General features: G+C 47.9%; 11 protein-coding genes and 1 non-coding gene across 12 annotated transcripts; 6 read left to right on the top strand and 6 right to left on the bottom strand.

The window, feature by feature from the left end:
* Positions 1 to 182: 182 nt before the first annotated feature.
* On the bottom strand, positions 183 to 984 carry LY89DRAFT_686844 (uncharacterized protein). Its single transcript, XM_018215376.1, has 2 exons — positions 545 to 984; positions 183 to 466 (listed from the first exon to the last, which is right to left on the bottom strand). Exons 1-2 carry the CDS (start codon positions 778 to 780, stop codon positions 223 to 225), a joined length of 480 nt encoding a protein of 159 aa, XP_018068719.1. The 5' UTR covers positions 781 to 984; the 3' UTR covers positions 183 to 222.
* A 1,016-nt stretch (positions 985 to 2,000) lies between these two features.
* Positions 2,001 to 3,662, top strand: LY89DRAFT_136769 (uncharacterized protein). Its single transcript, XM_018205280.1, has one exon. The coding sequence runs from the start codon at positions 2,165 to 2,167 to the stop codon at positions 3,632 to 3,634; it is 1,470 nt and encodes a 489-aa protein (XP_018068718.1). The 5' UTR covers positions 2,001 to 2,164; the 3' UTR covers positions 3,635 to 3,662.
* Positions 3,663 to 4,104: 442 nt separating this feature from the next.
* On the bottom strand, positions 4,105 to 4,851 carry LY89DRAFT_736408 (uncharacterized protein; the record flags this gene model as incomplete). Its single annotated transcript, XM_018220117.1, has 2 exons — positions 4,105 to 4,374; positions 4,426 to 4,851. The coding sequence occupies 2 exons, from the start codon at positions 4,849 to 4,851 to the stop codon at positions 4,105 to 4,107; spliced, it is 696 nt and encodes a 231-aa protein (XP_018068717.1).
* A 698-nt stretch (positions 4,852 to 5,549) lies between these two features.
* Positions 5,550 to 6,131, top strand: LY89DRAFT_650124 (DUF1768-domain-containing protein; the record flags this gene model as incomplete). Its single annotated transcript, XM_018212094.1, has 2 exons — positions 5,550 to 5,818; positions 5,861 to 6,131. 2 exons carry the CDS (start codon positions 5,550 to 5,552, stop codon positions 6,129 to 6,131), a joined length of 540 nt encoding a protein of 179 aa, XP_018068716.1.
* A 223-nt stretch (positions 6,132 to 6,354) lies between these two features.
* On the bottom strand, positions 6,355 to 7,451 carry LY89DRAFT_708727 (uncharacterized protein; the record flags this gene model as incomplete). Its single annotated transcript, XM_018217704.1, has 2 exons — positions 6,355 to 7,379; positions 7,430 to 7,451. The coding sequence occupies 2 exons, from the start codon at positions 7,449 to 7,451 to the stop codon at positions 6,355 to 6,357; spliced, it is 1,047 nt and encodes a 348-aa protein (XP_018068715.1).
* A 739-nt stretch (positions 7,452 to 8,190) lies between these two features.
* LY89DRAFT_686843 (uncharacterized protein) lies at positions 8,191 to 9,303 on the bottom strand. The gene is made up of 3 exons (XM_018215375.1): positions 9,077 to 9,303; positions 8,850 to 9,018; positions 8,191 to 8,789 (listed from the first exon to the last, which is right to left on the bottom strand). Exons 1-3 carry the CDS (start codon positions 9,288 to 9,290, stop codon positions 8,201 to 8,203), a joined length of 972 nt encoding a protein of 323 aa, XP_018068714.1. The 5' UTR covers positions 9,291 to 9,303; the 3' UTR covers positions 8,191 to 8,200.
* A 2,850-nt stretch (positions 9,304 to 12,153) lies between these two features.
* LY89DRAFT_538783 (uncharacterized protein) lies at positions 12,154 to 14,538 on the top strand (the record flags this gene model as incomplete). Its single annotated transcript, XM_018208135.1, has 1 exon — positions 12,154 to 14,538. A coding segment is annotated over one exon (2,385 nt), but the record flags the coding sequence as incomplete, so codon positions are not given.
* A 400-nt stretch (positions 14,539 to 14,938) lies between these two features.
* On the top strand, positions 14,939 to 15,340 carry LY89DRAFT_136730 (uncharacterized protein). The gene has a single exon (XM_018205279.1). It carries the CDS (start codon positions 15,040 to 15,042, stop codon positions 15,286 to 15,288), a length of 249 nt encoding a protein of 82 aa, XP_018068712.1. The 5' UTR covers positions 14,939 to 15,039; the 3' UTR covers positions 15,289 to 15,340.
* Positions 15,341 to 16,592: 1,252 nt separating this feature from the next.
* Positions 16,593 to 18,419, top strand: LY89DRAFT_736403 (lysophospholipase; the record flags this gene model as incomplete). Its single annotated transcript, XM_018220116.1, has 3 exons — positions 16,593 to 16,820; positions 16,866 to 17,583; positions 17,749 to 18,419. The coding sequence occupies 3 exons, from the start codon at positions 16,593 to 16,595 to the stop codon at positions 18,417 to 18,419; spliced, it is 1,617 nt and encodes a 538-aa protein (XP_018068711.1).
* Positions 18,420 to 18,661: 242 nt separating this feature from the next.
* LY89DRAFT_708723 (uncharacterized protein) lies at positions 18,662 to 21,761 on the bottom strand (the record flags this gene model as incomplete). The annotated part of the gene is made up of 6 exons (XM_018217703.1): positions 18,662 to 19,201; positions 19,262 to 19,315; positions 19,363 to 19,512; positions 19,563 to 20,171; positions 20,224 to 20,597; positions 21,476 to 21,761. The coding sequence occupies 6 exons, from the start codon at positions 21,759 to 21,761 to the stop codon at positions 18,662 to 18,664; spliced, it is 2,013 nt and encodes a 670-aa protein (XP_018068710.1).
* On the top strand, positions 21,614 to 21,691 carry LY89DRAFT_t50. Its single transcript has one exon. It is a non-coding gene; the product is annotated as a tRNA-Trp (tRNA).
* Positions 21,762 to 21,966: 205 nt separating the features above from the next.
* On the bottom strand, positions 21,967 to 23,403 carry LY89DRAFT_650108 (short chain dehydrogenase/reductase-like protein). Its single transcript, XM_018212093.1, has 4 exons — positions 23,103 to 23,403; positions 22,995 to 23,047; positions 22,779 to 22,947; positions 21,967 to 22,720 (listed from the first exon to the last, which is right to left on the bottom strand). The coding sequence occupies exons 1-4, from the start codon at positions 23,138 to 23,140 to the stop codon at positions 22,120 to 22,122; spliced, it is 861 nt and encodes a 286-aa protein (XP_018068709.1). The 5' UTR covers positions 23,141 to 23,403; the 3' UTR covers positions 21,967 to 22,119.
* Between the last annotated feature and the right edge of the window lie 3,782 nt (positions 23,404 to 27,185).

Genomic DNA, 27,185 nt, shown 5'->3' with positions numbered 1-27,185 from the left:
TGAGTAGGAAAATTATTCGCTCAGGGGTTGAGACTTATACAGGTTCGATAAGTAGAGCGCTGTAAGCTGTTGCGGAAGTAAATGTGAGGTCGTTGAGATGACCAGGAAGTTGGTTTCTTACATAATCGCCAGACTCAGCAACAATTTTTTGCAGATACCTCTAGTCGAAGAGGTCATTCAATCATCCATTATCAATTTGTCTCAATCTTACATAGATAGTATCTATGTCTGCTTCCTCTCTCTCGAATCGACAATTCTATCCACCTCCTCATCTGGCAGATTCTCATTCCTCGCAATTCCATCCTCAGAAGGTTGCAAATCCACACCTGGACCAGGCTCCGCATATCGCTCCAAGTCACTCTCCTTCTGCCTCGAATGCTTATCATACCTATCATGTCCCTTACTCAACGGCTCGTTCGCACCATAATGTAATCGTTTACTCTCGACTGCTCCAGGCAATTGGTCTCTATAAATACATCCCCAGGTTAGCGACCGCTTCCTTCGTTCTGTGGAAAGGCCGCAGATCAAACGTGGAGTGACATACCCGGTGCCGGTTTCTACTTCTCCGGTTGCTCCCATGTCTCGCACACCGCGAGAGATATCTGTAGGATTGCTTGCAGCGCTTGCGAGGGAACTTCTGTTCGCGTTGACATCTCCTTCGCCCTCACCTGGTCTGGGCACTGATGGGATTGTCCTCATTTTCCCAGCATCGTTGGGAATCGTGGTGCCATCTTTGGCCATGTCGAAGAGGTCTCCGCCTTGATGAGGATCTTGTGCCATTGTGGATGCTGATGTATCTGTTTATTGTCTTCTTCTTTTACGTATCGAGTTGTTCGGAATCTTTTGAGGTACGCCGTGGTCGATTCTGAGGAACTGAAGCTTGATGTTAGTCTGTGTTTTGTTAGTATTATAGCAATAGTCCCAATTGGCAGTGAGGTCAGTCACTGTCGTCATACTGAGGGCGCAGGAGCTGACCTCCGAAAAGTGTTGAAGTCATGAAGTCAGAGTGATCTCCGCATTTTGAATTCCTTGGCATTACACGTGATGCTCCATGGACGGCGAAATTGTGGAGGAGGTCCGAATTTCTGGTTAATAAGAACGAAACCGGTCTCGTAAGCATTCAAATCTATTTACAACAGCCATCACCGTTAATAAAGAATATTATCGAAAGGAAGAGTACGAATCGTTCCAGGTCGCAGGATCCCAATCCACTAAGTTCACGTAACGCAATTCTGCTGCTGCTTCCCGCATACGCCTCTTATGCCAACGCCAACCTACCCTATGCCAATTATGTGCCGAGAAAGCTATCTCTACACCTTCATATCACCTGGACGGCTCTATTACCCCGCAAATAAGCATTCAAACTATTAATCCAGTTCCGTGTTCGGCAGGCTAAAAGAGAAGAAGTTGACGGAGCTCAGACGATGGCGTTCGAAAGGCCCCTGACTAAAAAAAGGAGGCTGCATTTTTCAATGTCATCTTAACCTCGCGGCTGGCTCTGGGAGCTTTCAGCAAGCCGCAGTCCTCGAAGGCTTGACAGGCCTTGGGAGATTTCCATGCTGGACCCGCTCGACCCAGTGATCGCCCACTGAATGGCTTTATTTCTAGGCCGAAACTTCCTCGATCGTTTCATTGTTTCAGCGGCGGTCCATGCAATAAGCAACGATTCTCAGCCAGTGGAGCATGTCACGGCATAACACTGGTTGGTCTTTCGAGCCTCTCCGGCAACGACTTCTGTCGCAGGCCCAACTCTGATACTTTCCGCCCATTTAAGAGCACGGGATCGGCGCCTGGACAGGGTAGAAAAGCTTGATTCCTCTTGTGCTCCGAGACCCATGTCTCTCAGGATCTGTTATTGAACATGGGGCAATGGAGCTCGGTTTTCCTTTCTACATTTCAATTTAACTCAACCCCAAATTCTTCACTCATCTCACCTCCTTTTCTCTTATTTCGTGGCGTTATATTTCAATCTTTGCCAATACTACCCACTTTTCAGCTTCCTCGGCTGCCTCCACTTCAATTCGAGGGTCGGCTCTACATGATTGAACGGTCCAGCATTCACTGAAAGTTGACTGCTGTGCGGTCCTTTCCATTCACCTTCACCTTCAATTTCATGGTTCAGTGAACCGTCAAAACTCGAATCTTTTTTTCTCGATCTGATACAATGATCAAAGACTACCAACCGAAGCTGATATGGGCGATCATTGAAGCAGATACGGCTCAACATCCCGACCACACGATCTTTCTCAGTTCGGGGCGAAGGTTGCTACAACGGATGGCTCTCTCGTTGCTTCCAAGCTTCGTCCAGAAGAAGCTCCGTCCGGGTGTCGTGAAACCTCAGCGATTACATCCAACCTCTTACCTCGATGGCTTACGCGGGGTAGCTTCTTTCGTTGTGTTTATGGGACATTATACAGAAGAGAATTTAGGATGGTATACTGAACCATATGGGCTATACGAAGATGGAGCACCCTCGTCGCCATTACAACTTCCGTTTCTACGGGTGATATACTCTGCTCGCCCGATGGTTCATATATTCCTCATTATCTCTGGATTCGTCCTTTCATATAAACCGCTCAAACAGATACGCTCGAACCAATACTCGGCATTGGCCAATACACTCTCATCTTCGGTATTTCGACGAGCCCTCCGCCTTTTCCTTCCTTCCTTTGTAACCTTATTCCTCATGGCTGTTGCCCTCAACTATGGCATTTCTGACGACAGATACGCCGAACGATACTTTGACCTTCCTTCACAACTACGTCATGTCTGGAATACATGTTCGCAGCTCCTTGGAGCATCTTGGGCGATAGACGATCTTTCGTACCCACAACCCGTTTACAATCCTGCGCTATGGACGATACCTGTCGAGTTCTCGCAGTCACTTTTACTTTTTGTCGTCATTCTTGGCTTGTCTCGATGTATTGCTAATTTGCGATTACTCTTACTTGCTGGTATCTCATGGTTCTGCTTCTACAGTGGGCAGCTTTACGCCGTGGAATTTCTTGGTGGGATGTTTATTGCAGAGCTCACCCTCATCCAGGACGAGACCCTTATGACACCGGTGTCTAGTCCAACACTTCCAGTTTTCAACTTTGGAGAGAAGCCGAGACAGGTAGATTGTGGGAGTACACTCAAACAGAAGTTCATGCAAGCATTTTGGGCTGCAAATGTTGTTAGCGGCCTGTTTATTGCTTCCTGGACGAACGACCACATCGAGGAGGTTTGGGGATTGTCATTCTTGAATGCGCACACCCCAGAGCCATACGACGGGCAAAAAGTCTGGTTTTGTTTGGGAGCTTTCCAGATCGTGGCAGCATGCACTCAACTCCGTTGCTTACAGTCGATCTTTAACACTTCAGTCGCGCAGTACCTGGGCAGCATTTCCTACGCTTTGTACCTGACGCACAACCTGTGTCTCACAACACTGGAACCGAGATTTGTTCCGATCATCGATACATTCTTCAGCAAGGCTACATTCTGGGGTAGGCATTATGCATGGTTGGCGGGCTTGGTCATTTACCTTCCGATCATCATCTTCGTCGCGGATCTGTTCTGGCGGGCAGTCGATACGCCGACAGTGAAGTTTGCGAAGTGGTTTGAATCAAAATGTGTAGTAGAAAAGAGACCATAGATTTCGGTCACTGTATGGGCATTGGATAGGCTGTCGGAAAAAGGCGTTCAGGTCAGGTTAGCATTCGACTACGGCGTTTTGGAAATACATTTGTAGCTGCATACTCGGTACAAGATACTCGAGTTCTGTCATTATACAGACAGTACTAGGCCTAAATGCAATTAGATCAGACAAGATTTAGAACTCTTCCTTGCACTTGGTGACTTTCGCACTCATGGATCCACACGATTCGTGACCCTGCTCAAGTGAGCAACATTTGCCTATATACGCGAGTGCGTCTATCATACACCCTCGAAGCAGAGATCCATTTAGCCGAAGTCTATCTCATCTTCATGTTCTTGTCTCGACCATGCACCAAGGTCCCAAATACTGGGGGTTCAAGAAGATATGTCATCTCAAACCCGCATGATACATATCTTCTCACACCGAGTTTGCCGATCTCAAATTCATGCCTACCACAAATTCGACGATCACAAATGCTTGTCCAGTAGCGATCTTCCTCTATTCTTCAGTTCATCGTGGGAGACAATCTGTTCTGCTCCACCGTTGATGGCAACGTCAATCATCGAAGCAGCCAATTCCTCTGCTTTTAGCGCTGGATACAATGAGTTCGTTAGGGACCCAGCAATACTCAACAACTTGTTGTTCGGCGGAATCACACTTCCTACTCTGGGAAAATATGCAGCGAAAGTTTCCTGATTTTCTTCTTGGAGCTGGTTGAGCTTGATCTCGATTTCTGCCTACAATGACTGTCAGAAACACGTCGATTAATTTGGTCGGTATGAGTATACCTTGATACGTATCGCATCATTAAAAAGCCCATTCTTTTTCTCTAAATCACGATGCACCGCATGTCCACTAACATACAGGAACCTAAACTTCCTGCCCGGAGAACACAGCCTCTCAATAAACGCCTTCGCGGCCTCGAAGGGATAGTCGATATTAACCTTCCTGGCAGTTTCAAGATCTAGAAATCTTGAGGGTATCCCGCCTAAGGACCAGATGCAAGCTTCTGCTTCTTCGAGGTCTGTCCAGATGTTGTTGGGGCAGGAGGTGAAGTCTGAGAGGATGATGACTTTGACCTTGGGTGAGAGTTGGGAAGGTTGAAGGTCTCGGCGAGAGAGGACGATGATAGATGTTATGGACGGGTGGAGGATGGCTTGGCGGAGGACTTCTGAGCCGATCATGCCCGTGCAGCCGGTGAGTATGAGTTTCATGGTGTTGATGTTGATGAAAGAGGTAGAGAAGAAGTTGCAGGGGAGGATTGGATGAGAAGCAGTGATGTGTTTCTCACCTGCTTAATGCCGATTTTGAGGTCTGATTTCGGAGATCTGCCATGTATAAGTTATTTACTCTACGATATATATTGCTCTCATCACGTACCTTGGGAAGTATCTTGGTATGTATGAGCGCCGGTCCAACACCGAAACAAAGGCCGAGTCGGCATTCGATTATAAAAATGTCCTCTTGTTTCTATACTGTTCTGCATCTCCTCAAAGACCTTCATAAAGCAACCTAAGAAGGGCGAAGGAGCGCATTGCCATGCTGACCGACATGCGTCGAGTGACCATCATTGTCCCTGACATGGACAATGTGATCGAGTCGGACATGGTCAACACAGGCAAGTCGTACATAAGGTGGAGACCTTCGGGACAAACATTCACCCATACAAGAATGCTCAAAAGTACAAGATATCTTCTTTTCCAGAGACTTGGTCCAGAGCTTCATGATGGCATCACCTTCCCTTGGTCCTAGTGGGTCACGTGCTTCCCCTTTCTCCGCACTTCATCGTTGGCGTTCAACTAGAGTATACAACAGCATAACTTGTTCTTGATACTTTTCACATTTATCATTTCCTGTTTCTAAAACCTCATTTCATCCTCGAATCTCAAAAATGGCAACCTCAATACCAAACATGGACGACAAAACCATCGCAGCAGCAAAGCTCCCCGTGAAACGAACCTCAACTCACATCTATTTCTTCGGCTACGAAGGCCCCGATCCAGAAGTTTGTTTCCAGCAGTGGTTCCCAAGCCATTTCGAAGATGGAGATCTCAGCTTTCGGACAAGTGAACATTACATGATGTATCGAAAAGCAGTCTTATTTGGTGACCAGGGAGTAGCGGATAGGATATTAGTTGCTCAGACACCCGGGGAGGCTAAGACGTTGGGTAGAGAGGCTGGGTAAGAATTTTCTGTGATGGCGAGCAACGCTGAGGTTGTTAGTCCGTTCGATCAAGCGAAGTGGGATAGTTGTTGTGATGATATTGTTGAGAAGGGGAATTATCTCAAATTTAGTCAGAATGAGAGTTTGAAGAAGATTCTGCTGAATACGGGGGATAAAATTATTGTGGAAGCGAGTCCTAGTGATCGTATTTGGGGTATTGGGTTTGATACTGAGAATGCGGAGGGAAATAATAAGGACTGGGGCCAGAACAAATTGGGAGAGGCTTTGATGAGAGTGAGGAAAAGGTTGAGATCGTCAGAAAGTAATTAGCGGGAAAGGAATGTCTTCATATCGAGTGTGTCACCTTTATTGTGTAACATATAGGTAGGTATAACTTTCTAAAATATTGAAATGAATTGCTATCACTGTTTCGGACAATCTAGGCAGGAAATGTTCGGTAAGCTCATGCAACCAGCGTGAGCATCCTGTAACGCCATACACCAAAAAGCTCATCCCACAATCTATACCATCTCAGTTCTCGACACTGACTCCTTTACTCCTGCAGAAGAACGCTCCGCTCATCTCTCGCATTCACCCAAACATATTCAACACATCTCGGATCAGTCTTTCCCTCTCCCAAAGTCACCGCTAACAAGTTCACTTCCAGCAGAACTGGACGCATTCCCAGATTCTCCGCCCTTTCCCACCACCTCATAAATCTCTCAAATCCCACATTCTTATCATCCACTAAGTGTAACTCAATCATAATCTGTCCAACAGGCATCACACCTCCTCCCTCCTTCTCACAGAAATCCATGAAAGAATCAAGACTCTCATACTCCGCTCCCTCAATATCGATCTTCAGTATATCAATATAATCATGCTTATTCTCCTTCATCAACGTCTGCAACGCGAAGAACTGAGGCGAGCGCGTATACTCATCCTTCGCCCCTAAACCCACTTTACTGAAATGAGCACGAGCAGAATACGACGGAGAGATCTGGGGCCCGAATCTCGAGACCGAGAAGTCGAATGCGTACACATGAGCGCTCGGTATCCGGGCCAACATCTCTGCTTCGAAGGTACTTTCATCGTTGACCCCGAAACTGTAGATAATTGTTGGGGCCCGGATTCGAGAGTCGGAGGAGTACGATGGATGAGAGACAGCGAGGCCGGGTTTAGCTTCGTAGAGAGACATCCCGCAGACCCATTTCCCGCCATCTCCTAACCGGCCTACTCGCTGTAAGTCATGGGGACAGGTGTAGGTCGAGGGGAAGAAGTCCCAGAGCGTGTAAGGGTATTTGCCGAAGTCGGACATTTGTTGAGCTGGGAAGAAAGGGATGTTTGGGTTGGACGGGTGGGCAGCTGCCATTTGGTGACGGAGGGCGACGCTTGAGCGCCATGCGGATTGGGAACGTGCCATTCGTTGCCGCGTTGTGAGGCCTATGGGGATTGGGGAGTGATTTGAGGGAACTGTGGCTTGTTGTAGCGAGGTTGTGAGGTTGAAGAGAGTTCGAGATTGGTGGATGACAACGAAAAAGAAGAATGTGAAAGCGACCCAGAACCAGAGGCCGCATACTGGAGAATAGCATTAGATTGAATATTTTCAGTAGGAAACGATTACAAACTTTGGACAATTCGGACACCCATGTTGAAGGGATGCCTTTTGGAAAAAGCTACAATGAAAAATGAGCAAAAGCCCAGAGTAGATTTCAAGAGAATGATGCGAAGTTGATTCAGCAGAATCCAAATGACAACACATCTGCCACTATTGAGAGGATTCGAAATAAGTTAAAGTTAAATATTCTTCCCGAAGACAAACAATGGCCAACAAGGGATATCAGACGAGCTTAAGCTGGCATCGAAGCCTGCTGAAGCCAACTGAAGCCAATCTCTTCGTTACAAATTTTCACTGTTTCACAGCACCAGTCGCAACGACTGACAAGAGGACTTTGGCACTTGGCAAGATCAGACCAGACGAAGACACATCGGATCGTATCATGGCTTCCACTTCTAGCCTCCCAGAGAGGAGACAAAGGTGGAGCTGGGGAACTCTGCCGAGTATGTCCCCATAAAAATATGATAACGAATGGCTCTGAAAAGAAGGTCAAGGGATCTCGGAGAATTTATACAGCTCAAAATCAACAACATTTGACTCGTAAAGTTTCATTCCTTTGCTGATGTTCAGACAAACCCCACTTCGCCGTCTTGGCATGTTCCAGAAACGGAGGCGAACAGAACCTAAAGTCAGCCTCGTCAATGCTACCACTTCTCTTCGGGACTGTCACGAATCCCAATACAAGCACAGCATTGACCTCTGTGAAGATCCGGAACAGATCAAGTCCAAACTTGTTTGATATTCGTGGAGACGACGTCGATCAGATGCGGGAAGGTCCTTGCTATGCTTGCATTTCTGTAGGCTGGGTGTCATGATATCTTGGCTGTCCTTGTAATTCTGCTTGAGGAGCTTGGATAGGATCTTTGCCTAGTGGTGGAGATGCAGGTGGTACTGCATTATATCTTGTCATATTGATTCCGGGCATTTCTTGAACGTCTCTATTGTAGGACCTTCTTCTGTAGTAGAAGAATAATAGGCCAATAACAGCTAGTACTGCGATTCCTCCGACTACTCCTCCTGCTATAGCACCAGCATTGCTCTTTGATGGACTAGAAGCTCCTGATGTTGAAGCGGGTGGTGGCGCTCCGGGTGTAGAAGAAGAGGACGAGCTTCCAGTGGAAGCAGAGGAGCTGGTGGCCTGGCTTGAGGACGTTGAAGGCGTTTGGATACCATAATTCACCACCGAAAATGATCCTGGCGCAGTCGTGCCTGCGACACCAGAAAGTACTCTAGGAAGATTTATTGTCCCTGTGAATCCAGTATATGTATAGTCGATTTGAAGCTGAGAAGGAGCAGACGCTACACATCGCAATTCTGTCACCGAGTTGGGGTAGGAGTAGGTTGCACAGAGAGGGGCTGCCGTTTCGCTACTATTTGTTGCATTGTTTGTTAGTCAATGATCGAATTGTATGCCAAGAGTTAGTACTTACCAGACCAAATTTGCTCCATTTGAATTACACGCCGAACCACAAGACGCCGTCAGAGGGAAGCAAGCCGTCCTGAATAAAGGACAGTCATTACCGGCACAACATCCGATGGCAGATACTCCCGGATCGACTAAACAAGTGAATTCCGGTACTGCGCAGACCCACGGTTGTCCTGTCATGGTCAGCACCCATCCAGAACTCCTCTAAATGCAAGAAACAAGTTCACGAACCTGGGTCGCCTCCTACCCAACCACAAATATCTGTCGCTAGACCATCATTTGGAGCCGTGGTAGTCGCAACATCACGCAATTCGATTCTGGTAGGAAGAACATTTGGTGTCACCTGTGCAGGCGTTGCATGAAACCTCCTGTCAGGCGAGGCTGTACAAGTTGAGATAATGAGAAAGGCTGCGGCAAAAACGAATGTATCAATGAAGAACAACATGTCTCGAATCAACTGCAAAGCAACATGAAAATGAATCAAGAACTCACAAAGGTATTGAAAGGAAAGGGGTTTGAGAAGTGGGAGGGATTTGGAATCCACGTTGCGACGTTGCTAGTGCTTGTTCGTCGCCCCCAAATCCACGACTCCTCATTTAGATCTTATCGAAGACCTTCTTCATGAGGCTAGTGAGGCGTTCTCAGAACTCTAATCTAGCCACGATCCTCAAGACCCAAGAAGGCCATCTCGTTTCGGCCCGTAAACGGCGCGTAGACTGGTTGGCGAGGCTTAAAGTATACCAAGTACTTGGATTTGGTTGAAGGTTCCTCTACACTCGCTGGAAGAAACATCAACACAAGGTGGGCTTTCTACTCTACCTGGTACCGGGAAAGGAGCAAAAAGAGTTGTGAGGCTGAGTTCTTCGCTAAGTAAGCTGATTCCAATTGGTTCATCTTGCGACGAATTCACGCCAATTGGTGGAAGAGAAGACAAGGATATATACGAAATTTAGTCTCGAACCATTCCTTCAAGGCGAGACGCGCTGCGATTATGATTTCTAAACATCTTTGTCGAGATACCTTAGAAGAATTTTGTCTGCATCTAGCATACCGTGCTGGGGAACATGAAATACCTAGGTAGTATTGCTGTATTTCAAATCCCATCACGGCTCCTCGACTCCTTGTTTGAGTATTACCCCTTATCTCACTCTAATATGAAAGATATCAGAGGCAAGAAGCACTGAACATTACAAGCTAGATCAACAGGAGCTTTGCGGACAGCGCCAAGTCAGAAATTTGAGATTAACCTCGACGAAGCAGACTTGTCGATATTCAAGATTGTCTTACCGAAATCTAAAGGTCGCTCAAATATCCAGATAAATATGATTCTCATTGTTCAGGATTTCTGGTCCCATCATCGAGGTCGAAATGCCGAAAACATGACCACAGAAGCTTTGAAGTCTCGCGATTGATAGAAGCACATAGAAACAGTCCACGCAGCAGGATATACTAGACATCATGGTAGTACAGCGCCTGGTCCTCCAAAATTTTGCAGGACGAAAGTTGCGGTCCACTTCTGGAAAGGAGAAGGACATGCTGGTGATAATGATGCTGCAAGGGGACGATGAAGGTGGCGAGAAAGAGACCTTTTGGAAACAGATTCGGTCAAACCAGGTTCTACAGACTATTACTCAACAACAGTATTGCCTAATTTTCGGCCCCCAAAGTATCTCACAGCGTCGGGAGAACGCTCAAGATACATTCTGCTTCGCTAACCAGAGTCCAACATGGCCGCTAGATTTCGGCCATCTAGCGTAGTTCCGCTCGAGCGTTAGCACTACAATCATTAACTAGAACTTCTGATGCGAGGCTACTAATGAATTGCATTTATGAAGGTAAAGGATCGGTGAAGAGGGCTCAGCTGCGCCAGGCTTGAGATTGAAGGCCTCGTGTGTTTTGAAATGATAATGATCTGATTTTTCTATATGGAGATAAGAGCGAGGTGTAAAAGCAGAAGGACATGTAAAGGTGAGGCTCAGCCAGTCTGATGCACCCCCTTCCAGAGTACTTCTTTTCAAAAGAAACTTTCAGCCGTGTCATACACTTCAAGCTTCAAGACTTCGAATGGCACTGAAATTTATGGAACTGTCAACTGGTACAGTTTCTCAACATAGGAATCAAAGTAATCTACTTTATCTACTCGGTATTAAAAAGAAGAACAAACGTTGAGAACAAGCACAACCACTGAAAGTTTCAATTGATAGTGGCTTACGAATCATCCGAAGATGCACTGTGAGTAGCATGCGGATATGTATCTCCAACATGTGCACTCTTGATGTAGCTAGAGAGAATGAAGGGGTAAGCAACTGGCTTCAAAACTGCAACAAGGAGAATTGGAAGGGTTGTCCAAGCTCCTTCTGATGGCCGCTTTATTGTAACTTCTACGACATTTGCGCTCTTCAATGTCCCATTCTCTACTGGACGGCTCCAAGAATAGATCAGCGAAAATTGTCAGGCGCGTAATACAGACATTCAGCCAATAGCCATACCGTTGGAATTCAGTGTATACAATCAACGCCCGTCTTGATACACACAGGAACATAAGATCGCGTTGGAATAACAAAAACCTGATAATGCCGTCGGATTTGTCTCCACTGCGGGGTATTCCCAACAAGCATCTTATCGGCCAATGCCTGCAGCCTTGCTGCAAAGCAGACACACATAAGCGCTGATTAGAAAATGTTGGAGTTTCGGATGAACAGCTCTAAGTCGATGATTGTCAGTGGTGTTTAGAACAGGATTCGTGAGGATGATGGAAATGCGTTTGATGATCTTGACGTCTCTGCGCCCAGCCTCCGATTTTAACCTTAGCTTGTAGTACATACAGGTAGCGAGTAGGCGCCATCGTAGCCTACCCGCCAGCCGCACATGGGGCCCAAACAGGATCTTTTCGTTTTTTGACAGGTTGATAAAAGTGAGGCAAATGCTCTGAATTCATTTTTGCTGCTGTTGTATTATGTGTGCATCCGAATCCGCTCCAAGCGGCACATAAAAAAGGTGAACTTCATTGGATTCGAGCCCAACATTACCATCACGGCCAAGCGAATCCTTGTCTAACAGCGAATCACCCTTTCACAACACATCAACCTCGAGGTACGACCCACAACTGCCTTTCGAACAACAACGATCTCCTTGCTTGCCATCGCTTTTTCCCCTTGATGAGCCGATGCCATCACAAGCTATTGCGTAGCTTCTTCACAATTTTCAGCACACCGCCGTCGATTCTGTCCCACATGCCACTTGGAATCTTGCAACCAGCCAGCTCGACCCTCTAAGCGCCAACCGATCTGAGCTCACCAAACAGCAAGATGGCATATAAAGACCACGACGAGGTGGTAGAGGAGAGGCCAAGTGAGAAGAGACATCGTGAGAAGAGAGAGAAAGACCCAAATCGAACCCATAGGTCGTCGAGAAGTTCGCGACCGAAGATAATCGACCCCGAGACTGGTGAGCCTGTCAGATCATCACACCGTCGCCGAAAGGATAAGGATAGGGACGCAGAGAAGGACAGAGATTCCGAGCCATCTACATCTATGGCAGATCTAGTTCCTGAACTCTCGCGCACCGCTTCAGCCCCTGGCGCGACGTCACGAAGCAGCTTGCCTTACCCAAGCTTCAACAAAGCTCATAGCAAGGAGGCAGTGAATAGTAGGGACGATGTCAGATTGCCAACAAAGGATGTGAAGAGTCCATATACACCTGAGTCGACAGACGTTGGAGAAGAGGAGAAAGCCAGGACGAGATCTGCAGAAAACATCCCTCCTCAAGGAGCTACTGTTCCCAAGGATGGCAGACCACCTAGCCCTCCGGAGACGGACTTGTCACAGCAGAGGAAGGCCACACCCACAAGAATGACCAGAGTACAAGAAGATGTAGAGGAGGAGAGACCAAGTTCTCGTACTTCAGGAGTTAGGAGGACATTTACTAGGGACAGGGATGATCGATCCAGACTCTCTATGAAGTCTAAGAATTCATCGAGGGCTAGCACTGCGATCAAGTCACCAAAATTCCCACGCGATGGATCATCTACAGATAATCTTGTCAAAGATTCGGTTCTTAGCTCCGGTGTCGATTCCAATGTCACATCAGTTGCACCAAAGCGTGAAGCACCAGAACCACCCTACTTGGAAACAGGTTCATCTCCTGCTTCTGCACAAGACTCGTCTCCCAGAACGCCTACACAAGCACCGTCGTTTATACCTCCTCCACCAAGTGTGAAGCCGTCCCCGTCGCCATTCATTCACTTCGAACCACAATCTGAAGCAGAATCAACTGCATACGACTCTCCACAACCCCCACCACCACCTCCACCTCCTGTACCAATCAGCATACCCCGTGTCGATTATCTGATGCAAAATGGTGGGTTGCTGAGACCGGTATCGAAGAATTTGATCTCACCAGCACTTCCACTACAAAATATCCAGTCTAGGGAAGCTACACCTGTGCCATCTGAAATTGAGAAGATTTTCGGTCCATTCTTCAATGTGCTGGATCAATATGAGACTGTCATTGGGAAAAATGGTTCGCTTGCAGTGGCTACAGGTTATCGCTCAGTTGCTAGGAGACTTCTTGATCGATTGGAGAATGTCTTCAATCGAGACTTGTCATCCGAAGGTTGCACATGTGTCATGTGCGAGCATCCAGATCTCTCTGTTCATGAAGGTAGCAGGGGACTAGGTTGGGGCGAAGTGCTAGAATGGGTTAGTGGTCGACGTGAATTGCCTGTTTGGCCGGCCTTTGACTTTGCTACCCTTGGGGTCAAGGCTGGAGAGGATCTTGCAGGTCTTGGTATCTCACAGTCGACTGAGAATATCATCAGACCTGGATCACCTACGAAGATCGATCCAGATGTGGCTGAAGAGTTCCGAGAGCATTATCTGGCCCAGAATATCAAGAAGAAGGCCGCCGTTGACCGATGGCTTTCCAGCTGCCCTCAGACAGCAGCCACTCCTCCTCAAGAAGTCGATGATGAGACACTCTCTTTCGCCATCCTGACTCATCTCGATCAGCAAGATCAGCCAATCTTCAATGCACTGGTGTCCGGTTCCAACATCTTGCAACCTGTCCGAGCACCACCTGCAACCCGAAAGCCTCGTTCTGAATTCATGGTCAAGACTGTGCACTCAATACAGAGACTCTACAAATTGCAGCAACCACCCAGAGATCCTGAGGCTGCTATCTATTTGCTGAAGCATCCTAATTTACACAACCTCCTTGCCACCCTGTCTAGCATCAACCAGTCTGAATGGGAGATTCTTACATCTGGTCGCTTCGATGGGTTCTTGTGGTCAGGAGCTGAATCCGAATCCACCAATCCATCGCCAGCTCCGTCTCGTGGGCCAACCCCATTGAATGGTATGAGTAGTATGGGCGGTATCCCATATCGCGGTGCGATGTCACCAGGCGTGGGCATGGCTGGTATGCGACCCGGTCCTGGATCGAGGACTACCACACCCTTTGGGGCCTTCCGTAATCAGACTTTCTCCCCATCCATGGGATTAGGTGGCTTTCAATCTCGAGGCCCAACCCCATTTGCACAAATTCGTCAACCAGTTTCCAATGATGAAGAAACCGAGATTCAGGTCTTAGCTGAAGTCGAGCGCGAGATCTATCTTGGAATGGAGGCACTAGAAGATGCATTTGAGGGTCTACATCGCAAGGCTGAGGTTGTTAGACGTGCACTTCGAGAACGCGGTGCCGGTCTTTCAATGTCCTTGCAGAACCGACGAACTAGCTTCCCTGATATCCTCAGCTCTGGTACACCTGGACCACAATATGGTTATGGTATGGGTCCTGGTTATGAAAGACAAGCATGGGGAGATGGCACTGAGGTTATGAGCGAGAGCGATTGGGAGAATGGAGACGAGATGAGTGAGATCGCACCTGATGACTCGGCTAGCAACATCAGCAGCTCGAGGCACAGGAGACCGAAGCGAAGAAATGAGAGAAGAACTCCTGCTCCTGTGGAGGAGGAGGACGAGGAAGACGACTGAGTTATCTGAGAGCGTGTTTGCCTCTCATATCCTTGTTTGGTCCTTTTCATACGATGATTTATGACGACACGAAAATGATAGTTGACAGCAGCGAAATGTGCAGATTATCGTACAGGATATGTATGGATTGACTTGTGGAGTACTTGAAAAGAATGTTGGTTGTGGAAGTTTCAGATTTGGAAGGAATATCGGGTCTTGTAAATGGATCGAGGAGGTATCACTGCATGGTCTGGCGTTCTATTGCATAGCATGATCGGCGAGGTCTTTCCGAATCTTAGGGCCACTATAGCCAGTCGAATGGGAAAAAGAATAATGCATACTTTCCACTTATATCATGCTCTGTGCTCACTTTTCGATACAACTTTTGAATTCAAACAGACTTTTGACTGTCGTCAGATCGCGGGATCAATGTCCGGAATCCGTTGTCACAATCAGATATTCGCGCTGTGAGCGTTACATGCGCATTTTGTTGGTGAAGGCGAGACCATCACAAAAAATAGGCTTTTGTTGCACATCGCGAAGTTTAAAATGTATGCCTGCTTGGAGATCTGTACTGTAGTCTGCGCCTCCAATGTGCCTTACTTGAAGTGAGCAACTTAAGAACAGTTATCTCCGAAGCATTTACCAGACTCTCCATCTGTGAAAATCCTAGCCGATTTTGGTATTCGAGAACACTGAAATGTCCCGTACCAATTCTAGCATTGCACACTAGTGCATTGTCCGTTTCTAATTGAATTCAAGTTCTGACTTATCAAGAAGCTATTCTACGTTCTCATTAAAAAAAATTAAATATAAAATTAAATTGTTATACGTAATACTTTACATTTTGTGAATTTGGGCCTTGTCGCAAAATCGGCCACGAAATTCACCGATGGAGAGCCATCTAGATGTACGGCACTCGGTAAAAGCGGCTACAGACACCCCCAATATTCACTCTAGGATTTCCCGTTCACCAAGAATGCTTCTAAATGCACACCCTCAAATATCTATATGAATATTTTCATCATTCTTCAAGCCACAACCGCCACCCTCAGAATACCGACATCAAATTCTCAAACCCGGTTCACATCTCGATCACAAACTTCAAAACCATCTCCATCATCCCCGATGAAAAAGCTTGTCACAGCACAACATCGGAGCAGAACCTATTTACAGAAGGCCAAAGCTAGTCCAGAGAGAGAAACCTAATCCAGTAGACAAGTCCGCCACCACCTCGGCATCCCGCCCATATTTGCGACGGCGCCTAGCGATGGGATGGGATGGATGGATGGATGCATACGCATCTATCCTGTTTTTTTCCTGGTTCCGGATCTGATGCACGTGTGCCTCCTACTGGCTGTCTCCTTGGCATGCATCGTTGATAGGTGATCAGCATTCAAGAAGCCGTCTGAGATCGACGGCTTCAGGTCTGCGTTACTGGGCTGGCGTCATCAAGTCCCGATGCACACTTACCCAATCGCACGTGCGATCTGCTATCGTTCGGGAGGCGGAGTTGGAGTGCAGGTTGATATGCTACAGTATTCGGAGCACTGCCCGCCCTTGCAGGTGAGGGGCAGATTTGCCATGGATGGCAAAGTCGAAATGAAGGTGGAGAGTGTATATCAATGAGGCTGGCTTCCTCGGGATGGAGTTCTGAATGTGTAGGTCTATCTCCTACCGTGGATCCACTTCCCGCTCGTTTGGTTCTTAAGATCCCAGACTTCCATTTCACTTCTGTTCTGTTGCATCCCGTTTCGATTCTTGCATATCTGGAGATGTTGGGCCCGCTTCTTTTGTCGGCTGTGTTTTCTGTAGTTCCGGTTTTCGCTTCATATGCACCGCAGAAAGAGATATGTCCGATCACTTCGATTGTTCGAGCTGCAAACGGTCTTTCGGATGATGAGGAGACGTACAGAGTGGCCAGGAAAGCGGTTGCCGATGTTGCCTTGAAAGCATGGCTGGCGAAGACGGATTCTGGTTTTGGGACGGATAATTTGCCCACGGTAGATATATATGATCTTTTCTGAAGGCATTACTGATGCAGATAGGTTGCGATAACGACCAGTGGAGGTGGATACAGATCTCTCCTTTCTGGAGCTGGTGTAATTCAAGCTCTCGATGATCGAGACAGCAATGGGACCACAAGCGGTCTCTACCAAGCAATGACTTACCAAGCTGGTCTATCGGGAGGAGCTTGGTTGTTGTCCTCAATCGCTGGGAACAACTATCCTACGGTTTCTTATCTCAAGGAGAATCTATGGCACGAAGCATTCAGAGACAGTCTCTTAGATCCAGACTTCTTACTCGCATCTGTAGCCTACGTCGAAGTCGTTTCTGATATTGCGGAAAAGGATGCTGCAGGCTACGATGTCACATTGACTGACCCGTGGGGAAGACTGCTTTCCTATCAGCTGCTCGACGGGACAGATGGCGGAGTATCAACAACGTTGTCATCAATCACGGGATTTTCAAACTTCACATCTCACGCCGTTCCGTTTCCAGTCATCACCTCTCTTGGAGTTAAAGTCTGGGAAGGACAATGCCTACCCGGACCCAACGCCACAACATATGAATTCAGTCCTTATGAATTTGGAAGTTGGGACAGTGACGTGAGCGCCTTCGTTCAAACCCATTATCTCGGGACCTCAATGAGCGAAGGCAAACCCACAGGCCTCTGTACCACCAATTACGACAATCTAGGCTACGTCCTCGGCACTTCCAGTACCTTATTCAACGAGCTCTGTCTCAGTGTCCCAACAGCTGAAAGTATGTCAAATCCCTATATTAATTTACTGTTTTCTTGTATGAGGGTTCTGGAAGCTGGGAGCCGGGCAGAGCCGAGACATTGCAAACGAGAGCTTTTGAGACAGCTCCCGGCCCCAAAAGCCCCCACTTTCGTTTCGATGTTTTACTATGCTAATTCGTTGTCAGACTCAAGCACCGACATCTACGACGACCTCGCCGCAATCCTCAACCGGGTCCACGAAGTCACAACCTCTGATCTCTACGCCACCTACCCCAACCCCTTCTACGACTACATCTCCTCCACCGCCGTATCAAACATCGCCAACAACGTCTCTGCTCAAGACCACCTCAGTCTCGTCGACGGCGGCGAAGCTTTGCAGAATAACCCCATTTTCCCATTCCTGCAGCCAGCGAGGAATATCTCCGTTATCCTCGTAAACGACAATTCAGCCGATACCTCGACGAATTACCCCAATGGTTCGGAAATCTTAACGACATACGTCCAATCTTTCAACCATAACTTAACACTAATGCCCTTCATCCCCTCAGTCGAAACTTTCATCTCAGAAGGCTTGAATACTCGCGCTACGTTCTTTGGATGCAATGATACGAGCAAGATTACGATAGTCTATCTACCGAATTATAATTTTACGTTTGATAGTGGGGTGTCGACGTCTCAGTTGGAGTATAGTGAGACAGAACAGGATGAGATGGTTACGAATGGGAATGCGATTGCGGAGCAAGGGGGAAAGGATGGTTGGGCGACGTGTTTGGGGTGTGCTATTATGATGAAGACCGGGGAGACGTTGGCGAGTGGATGTACGGCGTGTTTGGAGGAGTATTGTTATTATCAGTAGGGGTGGGGATCTAATGATAATGAAATGACGATATGTGAGATGAAAGTCTGGGACAAGTGGTGAGAGTGAGATGTGCGTCGATGTGCTAGACAAGCAGAATGGAGCATTCTTGGTTTCGTGAGTCCTCACTTTCTTGAGAAAGCATGGAGATAGCAACCTAACAGCGTAGCCAGACATAAAGCAAGATATAAATTCTCACAAACTCTAATGTTCTATCATCTCTCATCTAGCAACACGGAACTCTAAAGCTCGTCCTTCCCATCCCCTCCCTCCTCCTCCCCATCTCCAACAGCCTCATCGCCCACCCCCCAAACCCTCCTCCCACCAACCCACGTCTCCCAAACCACCACATCCCTCAACCCCCTCCCACTCCCATCCCCCTCCGCCAACAAATCCCTATCAACAACCACCCAATCCGCCCACCTCCCCACAGCGATACTCCCCATCTCCCCCTCCCGAAACCACCCATACGCCGCATTCCGCGTGAACCCCACCAACGCTTGCTCCACGCTCAGCGCCTCCTCCATATACCAGCCCTTTTCACCATCTGGACTACTTCCTGTGGCCGGATTCAAGCGAGTCACGGCTGCGTACATGCCGTGGAAGGGGTTTGGTGGTTCGACGGGGAAGTCGGAGCCGAGGACTGGGCCGGGATAGGATCCGGTTTTGGAATTTGGGGTGGAAAGGGGGAAGAGGGAGTGCATCCTGTAGGCGGAGTGGGAGAGCCGATTGGCGCCGAGACGGGAGAGGGCATAGGACATGTCTGATGTTGCGTGGGTTGGCTTTGTGGGTTATTAGTTTGGGTAGAGTGAGTGGTGAGGGTGGTTGGATGGGAGATTTACTTGGATGCTGGGGATTATACCCATTTTGGCAATGCGTTTTTGGTCTTCTGGATGCTGGGGATTTTTAGTGAGAGTATAAGGGCGGGGAAGAGGAGACGGACGATGATTTGAGCATGTTCGATTCGTAATCTTCGTGCTTCGTTACAACCTGTGCAGTCTTTTCCGAGGACGTTTTCGAAGGCGTCGACTGCGGCTCGGTTTGCTCGGTCTCCGATTGCGTGGACGTTGACTTGGAATCCTGCGTCGAACCACTGCTCTAGTAAGTATAGTACCTAGTTTTGTATATGGAGGGAAACCTCACCTTCTTGACTACACTCGTCAACTCCGTCTCATTAATCAACATCGTCCCACTCGTCTCGTCCTTATCCGAATACGGCTCCAGTAATGCCGCGCCCCAACTTCCCAATGCCCCATCAGCAAACAGTTTCACTCCTCCCAACATCAACATATGCTCCCCCAACCCATCCGGAGCAGCAAGTAATTTCAAACTCCCCGTCTCCTCCGGACAAAACGTATTCCTCTCCGCACACTCAAGCATAACGTTAACCCTAACACTCATCTCCCCCTTCTCCGCCATCCCCTCCAGAATCCTCACATCATCAGGTCTCATACCCGCGTCTCCAACCCCGATAATACCCACTTTATTCAGCTCCACCATCGCGGATTTGAACCATCTCGTCTTCTGCGCGACATCTGGTTTTGGTGCGAGCGGGAAGATGATACTATCCATCGCATTATCACAAAAGACTCCTGGACCTGGATCTGTGATGATGACTCCGCCTGGTGGAGCTTCTGGTAATGGGTCAGGGAGCAGATCAAGGACTTTTTGGGAAGTCAAGACGCAGTGGACGTCTACTCTATCGAGCATGATGTACAGATCCGAGAGCTCGGGATCGATTGCTAGTTCTTCCTAAGATATGGGTTAATATAGATTTCGGAAGAGATTTAGAGGGGAAAGTCACAGCAGTAGGCATCACGCCCCCAAAATACTTTTGATCCCACCCAATACCTCGAACCCACTTATCTCTCGTCCCATATCCCTCCCCTTCATGCCTGCTTAGGAATTCCCTAATCCGAACCCTCACCTCCTCCATACTCTTCGCGTCGTATAGGGAAACGGATTCGAGCATCTCGCCATATTGCAGGATATGGCCGTGCGATTCGATGATACCCGGTATGATATAGCCGGGCAGATAAGTGATGTCTTTCTCGTTAGGGATCGAGGTCAGTATTTCTGTGAAGACGCCGTTTTGTACACGGATGCATTTTGCGTGGGGGAGGGAGGTGTTGAGGGTCGTGATGTGGGACGAGGGGGAGACGCAGTAGAGAGTGGGGGCTGTGGCGAGTGCCGAGGTGATGATTAGAGCCAGGAAGACGGAGAGTTTAGGAAGATTTCGTGGCTGGAGCATCATGAGGTGTGTTAGCTTTAGGAGGATGAGTGAGAAGTGAGAAGTGATAGTACTTCGTTTGTTTGATTTGTGGTTCTGCAGCTGTTAGCGATAACGGCCCCTGAGTCACGTGGGTGATACCGATTGAACGGGGAGCATTGTGTTGATTTGTACCTGTGTTACGCAAGTTGGAAGTTGGATACAAAGTATCTAGACGCTATTTCGAATAGCCCTGCTCAGTGCCTAAGTATCTGTATCGCAGGTTGTCATGAGCTCGAGTGAAATTCCCCCTTTCTGAATTTCGCTTAACCAGCTAGCAAGAAGTCATTGATATCACGGTTTTGAAAAAGAAGTATGGATTCTTGTTTTCAGGACCGACAATTTAAGCTTGATATGTTAGAATATAGAGTCAGAAATTGGGATTCCTATTCTTAGGACCGACAATTTGGGCGTATTATGTGTTAAGAAACAAAGTCGGACATTAAGACTCTCGTTCCCAAGTTTAATATTTTGGAGTTATTATGTCAGAAAACAAAGTCAGACATTAGGATCCTTGTTCTTGGGACCGACAACCTGGGCTTAATAAGTGTGTTGAAACACAGAGTCAGACACTAGACTCCTGTCCTTAGGACCGACAATTTCGGCTTGATATGTTAGGAAACAAAGTCGGACATTGAAATGATGCTATTAAGTTTGCCCTCTTTCAGTGCAATACAGCCTATGTCTGTTTTCGACAGAGGTCAAAATACGTATATATATATGTTCCCTATCCTTTAATTACAATGAGTCCAAATATGAGCCACGATGGATCACAAAACACACAAACATCTCCTTCTCACAACCCTGCACCACCACAAAGCCCCCCCTTCCACCCACCAAACATTCTCGACGACGACCCCCATTTCCTGCCCGAACTCATAACCGCAACTAAGCACTTTCCCTCCCAACCAATCATCCAACCAAAGACTTCTTAGTGCAGTGGTAGCATACCTATCTCCAATGTGGAAAATGGGTGACTTGAGTTCAAATCTCAAAGATGTTAATGTTTGAGCATGGTAGGGTGTAAGACAGGTCTCTGTTGGCGGTAACAAGTTCTTGTGTATGCTGTACATGGGGATTCATCTAGGTTCGACTCCTAGAGAGGCTAATTAGCTGGTACCGGTGCTGTTACTCTATACAGCACCGGTACCAGCTACACTTTTTTTTACTGTTAACTTATTTTTGGAGCTTCTGTCTTTCAGTAAAGCAATTGGTCATAGGTCACTGTATTTGTTTAGGGGGTTTATATTGCATCAAAGTAGTCGTTTACTGATTAGTGATACAACATTTATTTTGCTTTGCATTAGCTATAGCGTACAGATCAGCAATGTGAATCTATCTTGTAAACCGCCAATTCTCGTCAACTTGTTCTCTCCGCAGTATGGTTCCTCAAGCTCTCACTTCCTCACCACAAAAATCACCCCATGAATTTTACTTGCCCACCACCCTCTCCTTGACAATCCTCCTCAACCGATCCAACCCAAACATCCCCGGCACGACCAAATCAAAAACCCAACCCCCAAGAAAATTCCACACCCACCAAACGAGCCCACTCTTATTCCCCCTCCAAACCTGCTTCTTCGTTCTTCCCTTCAACGCCTCCCTCACGACCCCCCTGGCATAAACCTCCGCCGGCATCGCCCCCTCCTGACTATGCTTCACGCGCCTCTGAAAACTATCCTCAATATCCACATACAGACTCCCCTCCGGCAACACCCTCTCCGTCCTTGCAATGCGACTCTTGACTCCCCCCGTGACCACGACCAGGACCCTGACATCGAACGGTTCTAGCTCTAATCTCAGCGTATTCGAGAACGCGTGCAGCGCTGCTTTGGAAGCGTTGTACACGGAGCCAAAAACATATGGTACGATGGCGGCTATGGATCCGATGTTTAGGATTAGGCCTTTGGAGGCGATGAGGAGGGGAGTGAAAGTTTGCGTTAGCTGGATTATGGAGAAGAGGTTTGTTTCGAAACAGGCGCGTGCGTCGGTGACGTCTACGTCTAGGGCGGGCATCGTGCAGTTACGTCCTCTGTTCATTTCTATCAGAGGTTTGATCGAGAAGGAGGTGGAAAGGAGGGAGGGAGTACGCATTGTTGACTAGAATATCTAGTCCTCCGCCTGTCAGTTTCTCAACGGCCATTTTCGCTTCGAGGGTACTGGCTTTGCTCGTGACGTCCAGGCTTAGGATTGTCATCCCGAGATCCTCGAGGTCTTTTAACACGACTTTGTCTCGGGCTGTGGCTATGACGTGTAGTCCTGTGTTCAAATTTTAGAAACGTTTCTTTTTGGAAGAGGTGACTGACCTTTTGAGTGGAATTCGAGGGCTAGAGCATGGCCAATGCCGCCTGGTGAGCATCTTGGGACAGAGTCAGCAATTTGTTCGTGGGGTATCGAGTTAGATTGAATTTCACCCTGTAATTAGAACGCTCTTTTTCGTGAGTTCTGTCATATTGCTAGTTCCAATGCGAAGTTACTCCGTGGATGAGATCAAGAAGATGTTTGTAGGAAGTAAGAGAAGGGTCGTCGTTGTGGTTGGATATGTCTCAGGCTGTGCCGAGGTATAGCCTTATCGGCGTCAATAATCCAACCCTAGCTCTCAGTCGGGGAAATAAGGTGCCGATTTGGCGAAGTGAACTAAGTTTGGGGAATTTGCAATATTTCTAACACAAAATCTGATAAACAATATAAGAATTTTACATCATATAAGCTATTGAGTATTTTTCAAGATATCTAGAAGACAATTTAAACTTCAGATCGTGGTGCGCTGAGAAATACCTTCTGCAGCACTTTGAATTTTGGTGTTCTCGCCTAGCAGCTTAATTCCCCGACTGAGCGCCTAGCTCCAGGACCCTGGAAAGGAGGTGGCGTTCGGATTCTTGTCACTTCATCTCGAGACATCACAGCAGAAATTGGAATGTAAGGAGAGGACGAATTATTATTTCTTGACAAGGATCGTACTCAGCTACAGCAATTACTTTCATCTGTCATGATTGTTCAACCCAGCTTTTACGAGTCCTCATAATTCAAGTATGCCCTTAGAGGCATTCATTCCATCATATCTGAACATAGGAAAGAATTTGGTAGCAAAAAATGGACATGTGAGTATGTCTTATAAGCAATTGACAGCAAGTTTAGAAGCGAAATGTGTTGTGTGTGATAAGATCAATGTTCACCAAAGCCATCTTCGGCCTCCTCGGTCGTGTCGAGTGCCTCCCAACTTGTGGTCATGGTGTTGACGTTCGGACTCGTGCTCGTTATGCTTGTCATGCTCGTGTGCAGAACCTCCATAAGGATTCAACGTTGGTTTGGGATAAACGACTGGAGCTGAAGTGCTTGAACTGAGGCCAGGATCAACAGACGTCTCAGTTCCCGAATTCAGAGAGCTGCTGACGAAGCTCGATGATGGCGGGGGGTTGTAGTAACCTGGAGTGGGAGTGCTTGAACTTGGTCCAGATGTGATCGATGTCTCCGTTCCAGAGTCCAGGGTGCTCGCTAGGATACTCGGCGTAGATGGTAGAGAGTAGCTGGCAGAGAGGTTTCCAATCGAGCTTGTCGACGTAGCGAAAGTTGAAGGGACGGAAGACACGCTTGACAAGCTACTTGACGATGCTACACGATGTCAGTCAGTGTTACTTTGAATGCACTATGCCGGCCTTACCTTGGGTGGTCGATGAGACAGTGTAATGCTCTTCAGTGCATGTGTCCAGAGGCACGGATGATGAAGTCGATGAATATGTTGCTGGTCCAGTAATGCCCTGGGTCGATGCAGACGAGCTTGGATATGCACTGCTCGTGATGGAAGGTACACTTGTTGAGTTGGATGAGAGAGTGTAACTTGCCGACGATGATGGCGAAACCGCGATTCCAATTGCAGAACTTGTGGAACTTCCTGTGCTGGTGGGATAATACACAGACGTCGTGTTGGAAGTACCATATGGAGCGGAAGATGAAGAGCTCAACGAGACACTACCATACGTGGGAAGTGACGCAGAGCTGATGGTTCCTGTGGGGCCATAGAGCGACGTCGTATTCGAAGGGATACCGTACGGTGCTGAGGAAGTGAGCGAAATTGCAATACCAATTGCAGAACTTGTGGAAGATCCATAACTCCCCGTGCCGGTCGGATAAATCACCGATGTCGTATTGAAAGGGATACTGTAAGGAGCAGAAGAAGACGAGCTGATTGGCACGCTACTATAGACAGGTAGACTGCTATAGATGGGAACTGAAGCAGACCCTGTCGATCCAATACTTGTTGTTGTGTTTGATGGTGTTGCATACGGAGCCGACGACGACGGTGATGCCACAGTTCCAATAGCCGAGCTTGTCGAAGATCCATAGCTTCCTGTGCCTGTGGCACCCACTGCCGATGATGAGTTTGACGGTACTGAGTATGGTAGTAGGATGATACTGGAAGTACTCGAGGACACTACACTGCCTGTGCCCGTAGGTCCAGAAAGAGTGGCATTCCCGTAAGTAGGATATGGGGCACTCGTTGAAGAGGGAATGGAGACGCTTGTCCATGTCCCAATCGCAGAAAATGAGGAAACGCCACTCCCTGAAGGTAAGAAGGTTGAGGTCTGGTTGTAGGTTGGATATGGGGCCGACGAAGATCCGATAACTGAAGTGGGGCCATGGGAGACGGTGAACGACTGCACGCCTGTACTCAAAGGGCTGACACTCGAATAGACCGGCAAACTACCTGGGGCAGTAGGACCTGCAGAAGTGCTCTGATTGCTCTGTTGGTATGGAGCTGTCGATGGTACGCTTGATGGTAAGGTTGTGCCTCCTGATGCAGGTACACTCGTGATAGGTCCAATAGGAGTGTAGCTCAGAGCACTACCGGTACCAGTAGGGCTGCTGTTTGTCGAATTGGATATCGGATACGGTCCATATGTCGAAGGGAGAGAGACACTACCACCCGACACTCCCGAGAAATATGGCAGAATGGTCGTGTATGATGTAAATGTTGACAGAGGTGCTGTTGGTCCTGATGTGGAAGAGTTATACCCTGGCGAAGTAGCAAATGTTCCAATCGCTGAGCTTGATCCCGATACTCCTGTGGGTGTGGTGTATGAAAGTACACCAGTTCCAGTCGATAAAACTACGCTCGATGCATTTGATGTGGGATATGGTGCAGAGTTCGATGAGATCGAGTAAGGAGGCGTGGGCAACGTGACTGAATAGACAAAGCTGAAAGTTGAAGTGGGTGGAGAACTTCCAGATATCGATACACCGCCGGAGACCGTTGACGAGCTACCTGTTCCAGTTGGAAGAATGACACTTGACGTGTTGGTCAGTGCATATGGGGCTGAGCTCGACTGAGCGACACTCGAATATGGAACAGATCCATATGACACACTGCTCACAGAGGGATACGATGAAGATCCGCCAGAGACTGTGGAGGAAGTTGGAGTCGATGAGGCTAAACCTCCTCCGGAAACGGAAGAGCTTGGCAAAACACCTGTACTACTTGGGAGACTGGTATAATTTGAGAATGTATATATCGGCCTCGAGCTAGCGTACGAGATTGTCGGGAAGCCGCTTGGGGAAGAAGAGCTTGTAAGGACAGAGTATCCACTAGATGGTGTTCCGGACGAGTATATCGAGATTCCTGTGGAGATGCCAGAAGAGTATGCTGAAGCTCCGGTTCCTGTGGGACCGTACGAAGAAGTCGAGTTGGAGAAAGGGTAGATCGGAGAAGATGTTGGCAACGTGATGGAGGAACTTGACGTGAGAGAAAGATAAGTGCCAATAGCTGACGATGACGACGCTCCTGTGGCAATTATCGTACTCGAGTTTCCAGATGGTGAGGACGAGCTCGAAACGGCGGGAAATGAGTAGCTGGGGAGAGATGGTGTAGTTTGGACGGTTACTGAGTATCCGCTTCCTGTAAGTCCAATTGCAGAACTTGTCGAATTCAATGTTGGATAAATGGGGACGGAGGAGTACACCTGACTGACACTGGATGAAGATGATGACTCTGGAATGACTGACGACAACGAAGACAAGGTGCCACTGCTTTGAGGGGCCGAGAATGTGGTGTTAGGATACAAGACAGAGGAACTCGACGGGAAGGATACAATACCCGAGGATCCTGTGCCGTATGGGATTGAGGTAGTGACAGTGTAGCCAGAAGTTGTCAGAGCGGCCGAAGAAAGTGTGCCTTCGATGGTGCTGGTCAAAGTATCGACTTGTGTGGAGGAAGATTGTCCTAATATACCAGATGAGCCTTGAGAACTCGCAGGAGAAGTACTTGACAGGATGGTGTAACTCGGAAGTGATTGAGTGGATGATGCGATGCTGCTCTCAACCGGCAGTGATGAGGCCCCAGATTGGCCAATTGACGATAATGTCTGCGAGCTTGTGACAGGTGATGAGATGCTAGAACTGGAGAGTGGAAGACTACTTTGAGCTGGGAATGAAGTCTCACTTCCACCGGCAGTCGACGAAGTCGGTACGCTCCCAGTAGATGATGAGATCCCAGAGCTAGG

Source organism: Mollisia scopiformis (genome assembly GCF_001500285.1).
Source record: "Mollisia scopiformis unplaced genomic scaffold LY89scaffold_17, whole genome shotgun sequence".
Classification (NCBI taxonomy): domain Eukaryota; kingdom Fungi; phylum Ascomycota; class Leotiomycetes; order Helotiales; family Mollisiaceae; genus Mollisia; species Mollisia scopiformis.
This window is presented reverse-complemented; position numbering and strand designations above follow the sequence as displayed.

Excerpts from the sequence above, each read along its gene's own strand:
- LY89DRAFT_136769 (XM_018205280.1), top strand. The coding sequence starts at position 2,165 with ATGATCAAAGACTACCAACCGAAGCTGATATGGGCGATCATTGAAGCA.
- LY89DRAFT_650108 (XM_018212093.1), bottom strand. The coding sequence starts at position 23,140 with ATGACAGAACTCACGAAAAAGAGCGTTCTAATTACAGG. Across the intron at positions 23,048-23,102 it reads AAGAGCGTTCTAATTACAGG|ATGCTCACCAGGCGGCATTG; the intron begins GTGAAATTCAAT and ends CTCTGTCCCAAG. Across the intron at positions 22,721-22,778 it reads GATATTCTAGTCAACAATGC|AGGACGTAACTGCACGATGC; the intron begins GTACTCCCTCCC and ends AGAAATGAACAG.
- LY89DRAFT_686844 (XM_018215376.1), bottom strand. The coding sequence starts at position 780 with ATGGCACAAGATCCTCATCAAGGCGGAGACCTCTTCGACATGGCCAAA. Across the intron at positions 467-544 it reads GAAGTAGAAACCGGCACCGG|AGACCAATTGCCTGGAGCAG; the intron begins GTATGTCACTCC and ends ATGTATTTATAG.
- LY89DRAFT_136730 (XM_018205279.1), top strand. The coding sequence starts at position 15,040 with ATGGATCGAGGAGGTATCACTGCATGGTCTGGCGTTCTATTGCATAGC.
- LY89DRAFT_686843 (XM_018215375.1), bottom strand. The coding sequence starts at position 9,290 with ATGTTGTTCTTCATTGATACATTCGTTTTTGCCGCAGCCTTTCTCATT. Across the intron at positions 9,019-9,076 it reads TTGGGTAGGAGGCGACCCAG|GACAACCGTGGGTCTGCGCA; the intron begins GTTCGTGAACTT and ends TGACCATGACAG. Across the intron at positions 8,790-8,849 it reads AATGGAGCAAATTTGGTCTG|TAGCGAAACGGCAGCCCCTC; the intron begins GTAAGTACTAAC and ends TGCAACAAATAG.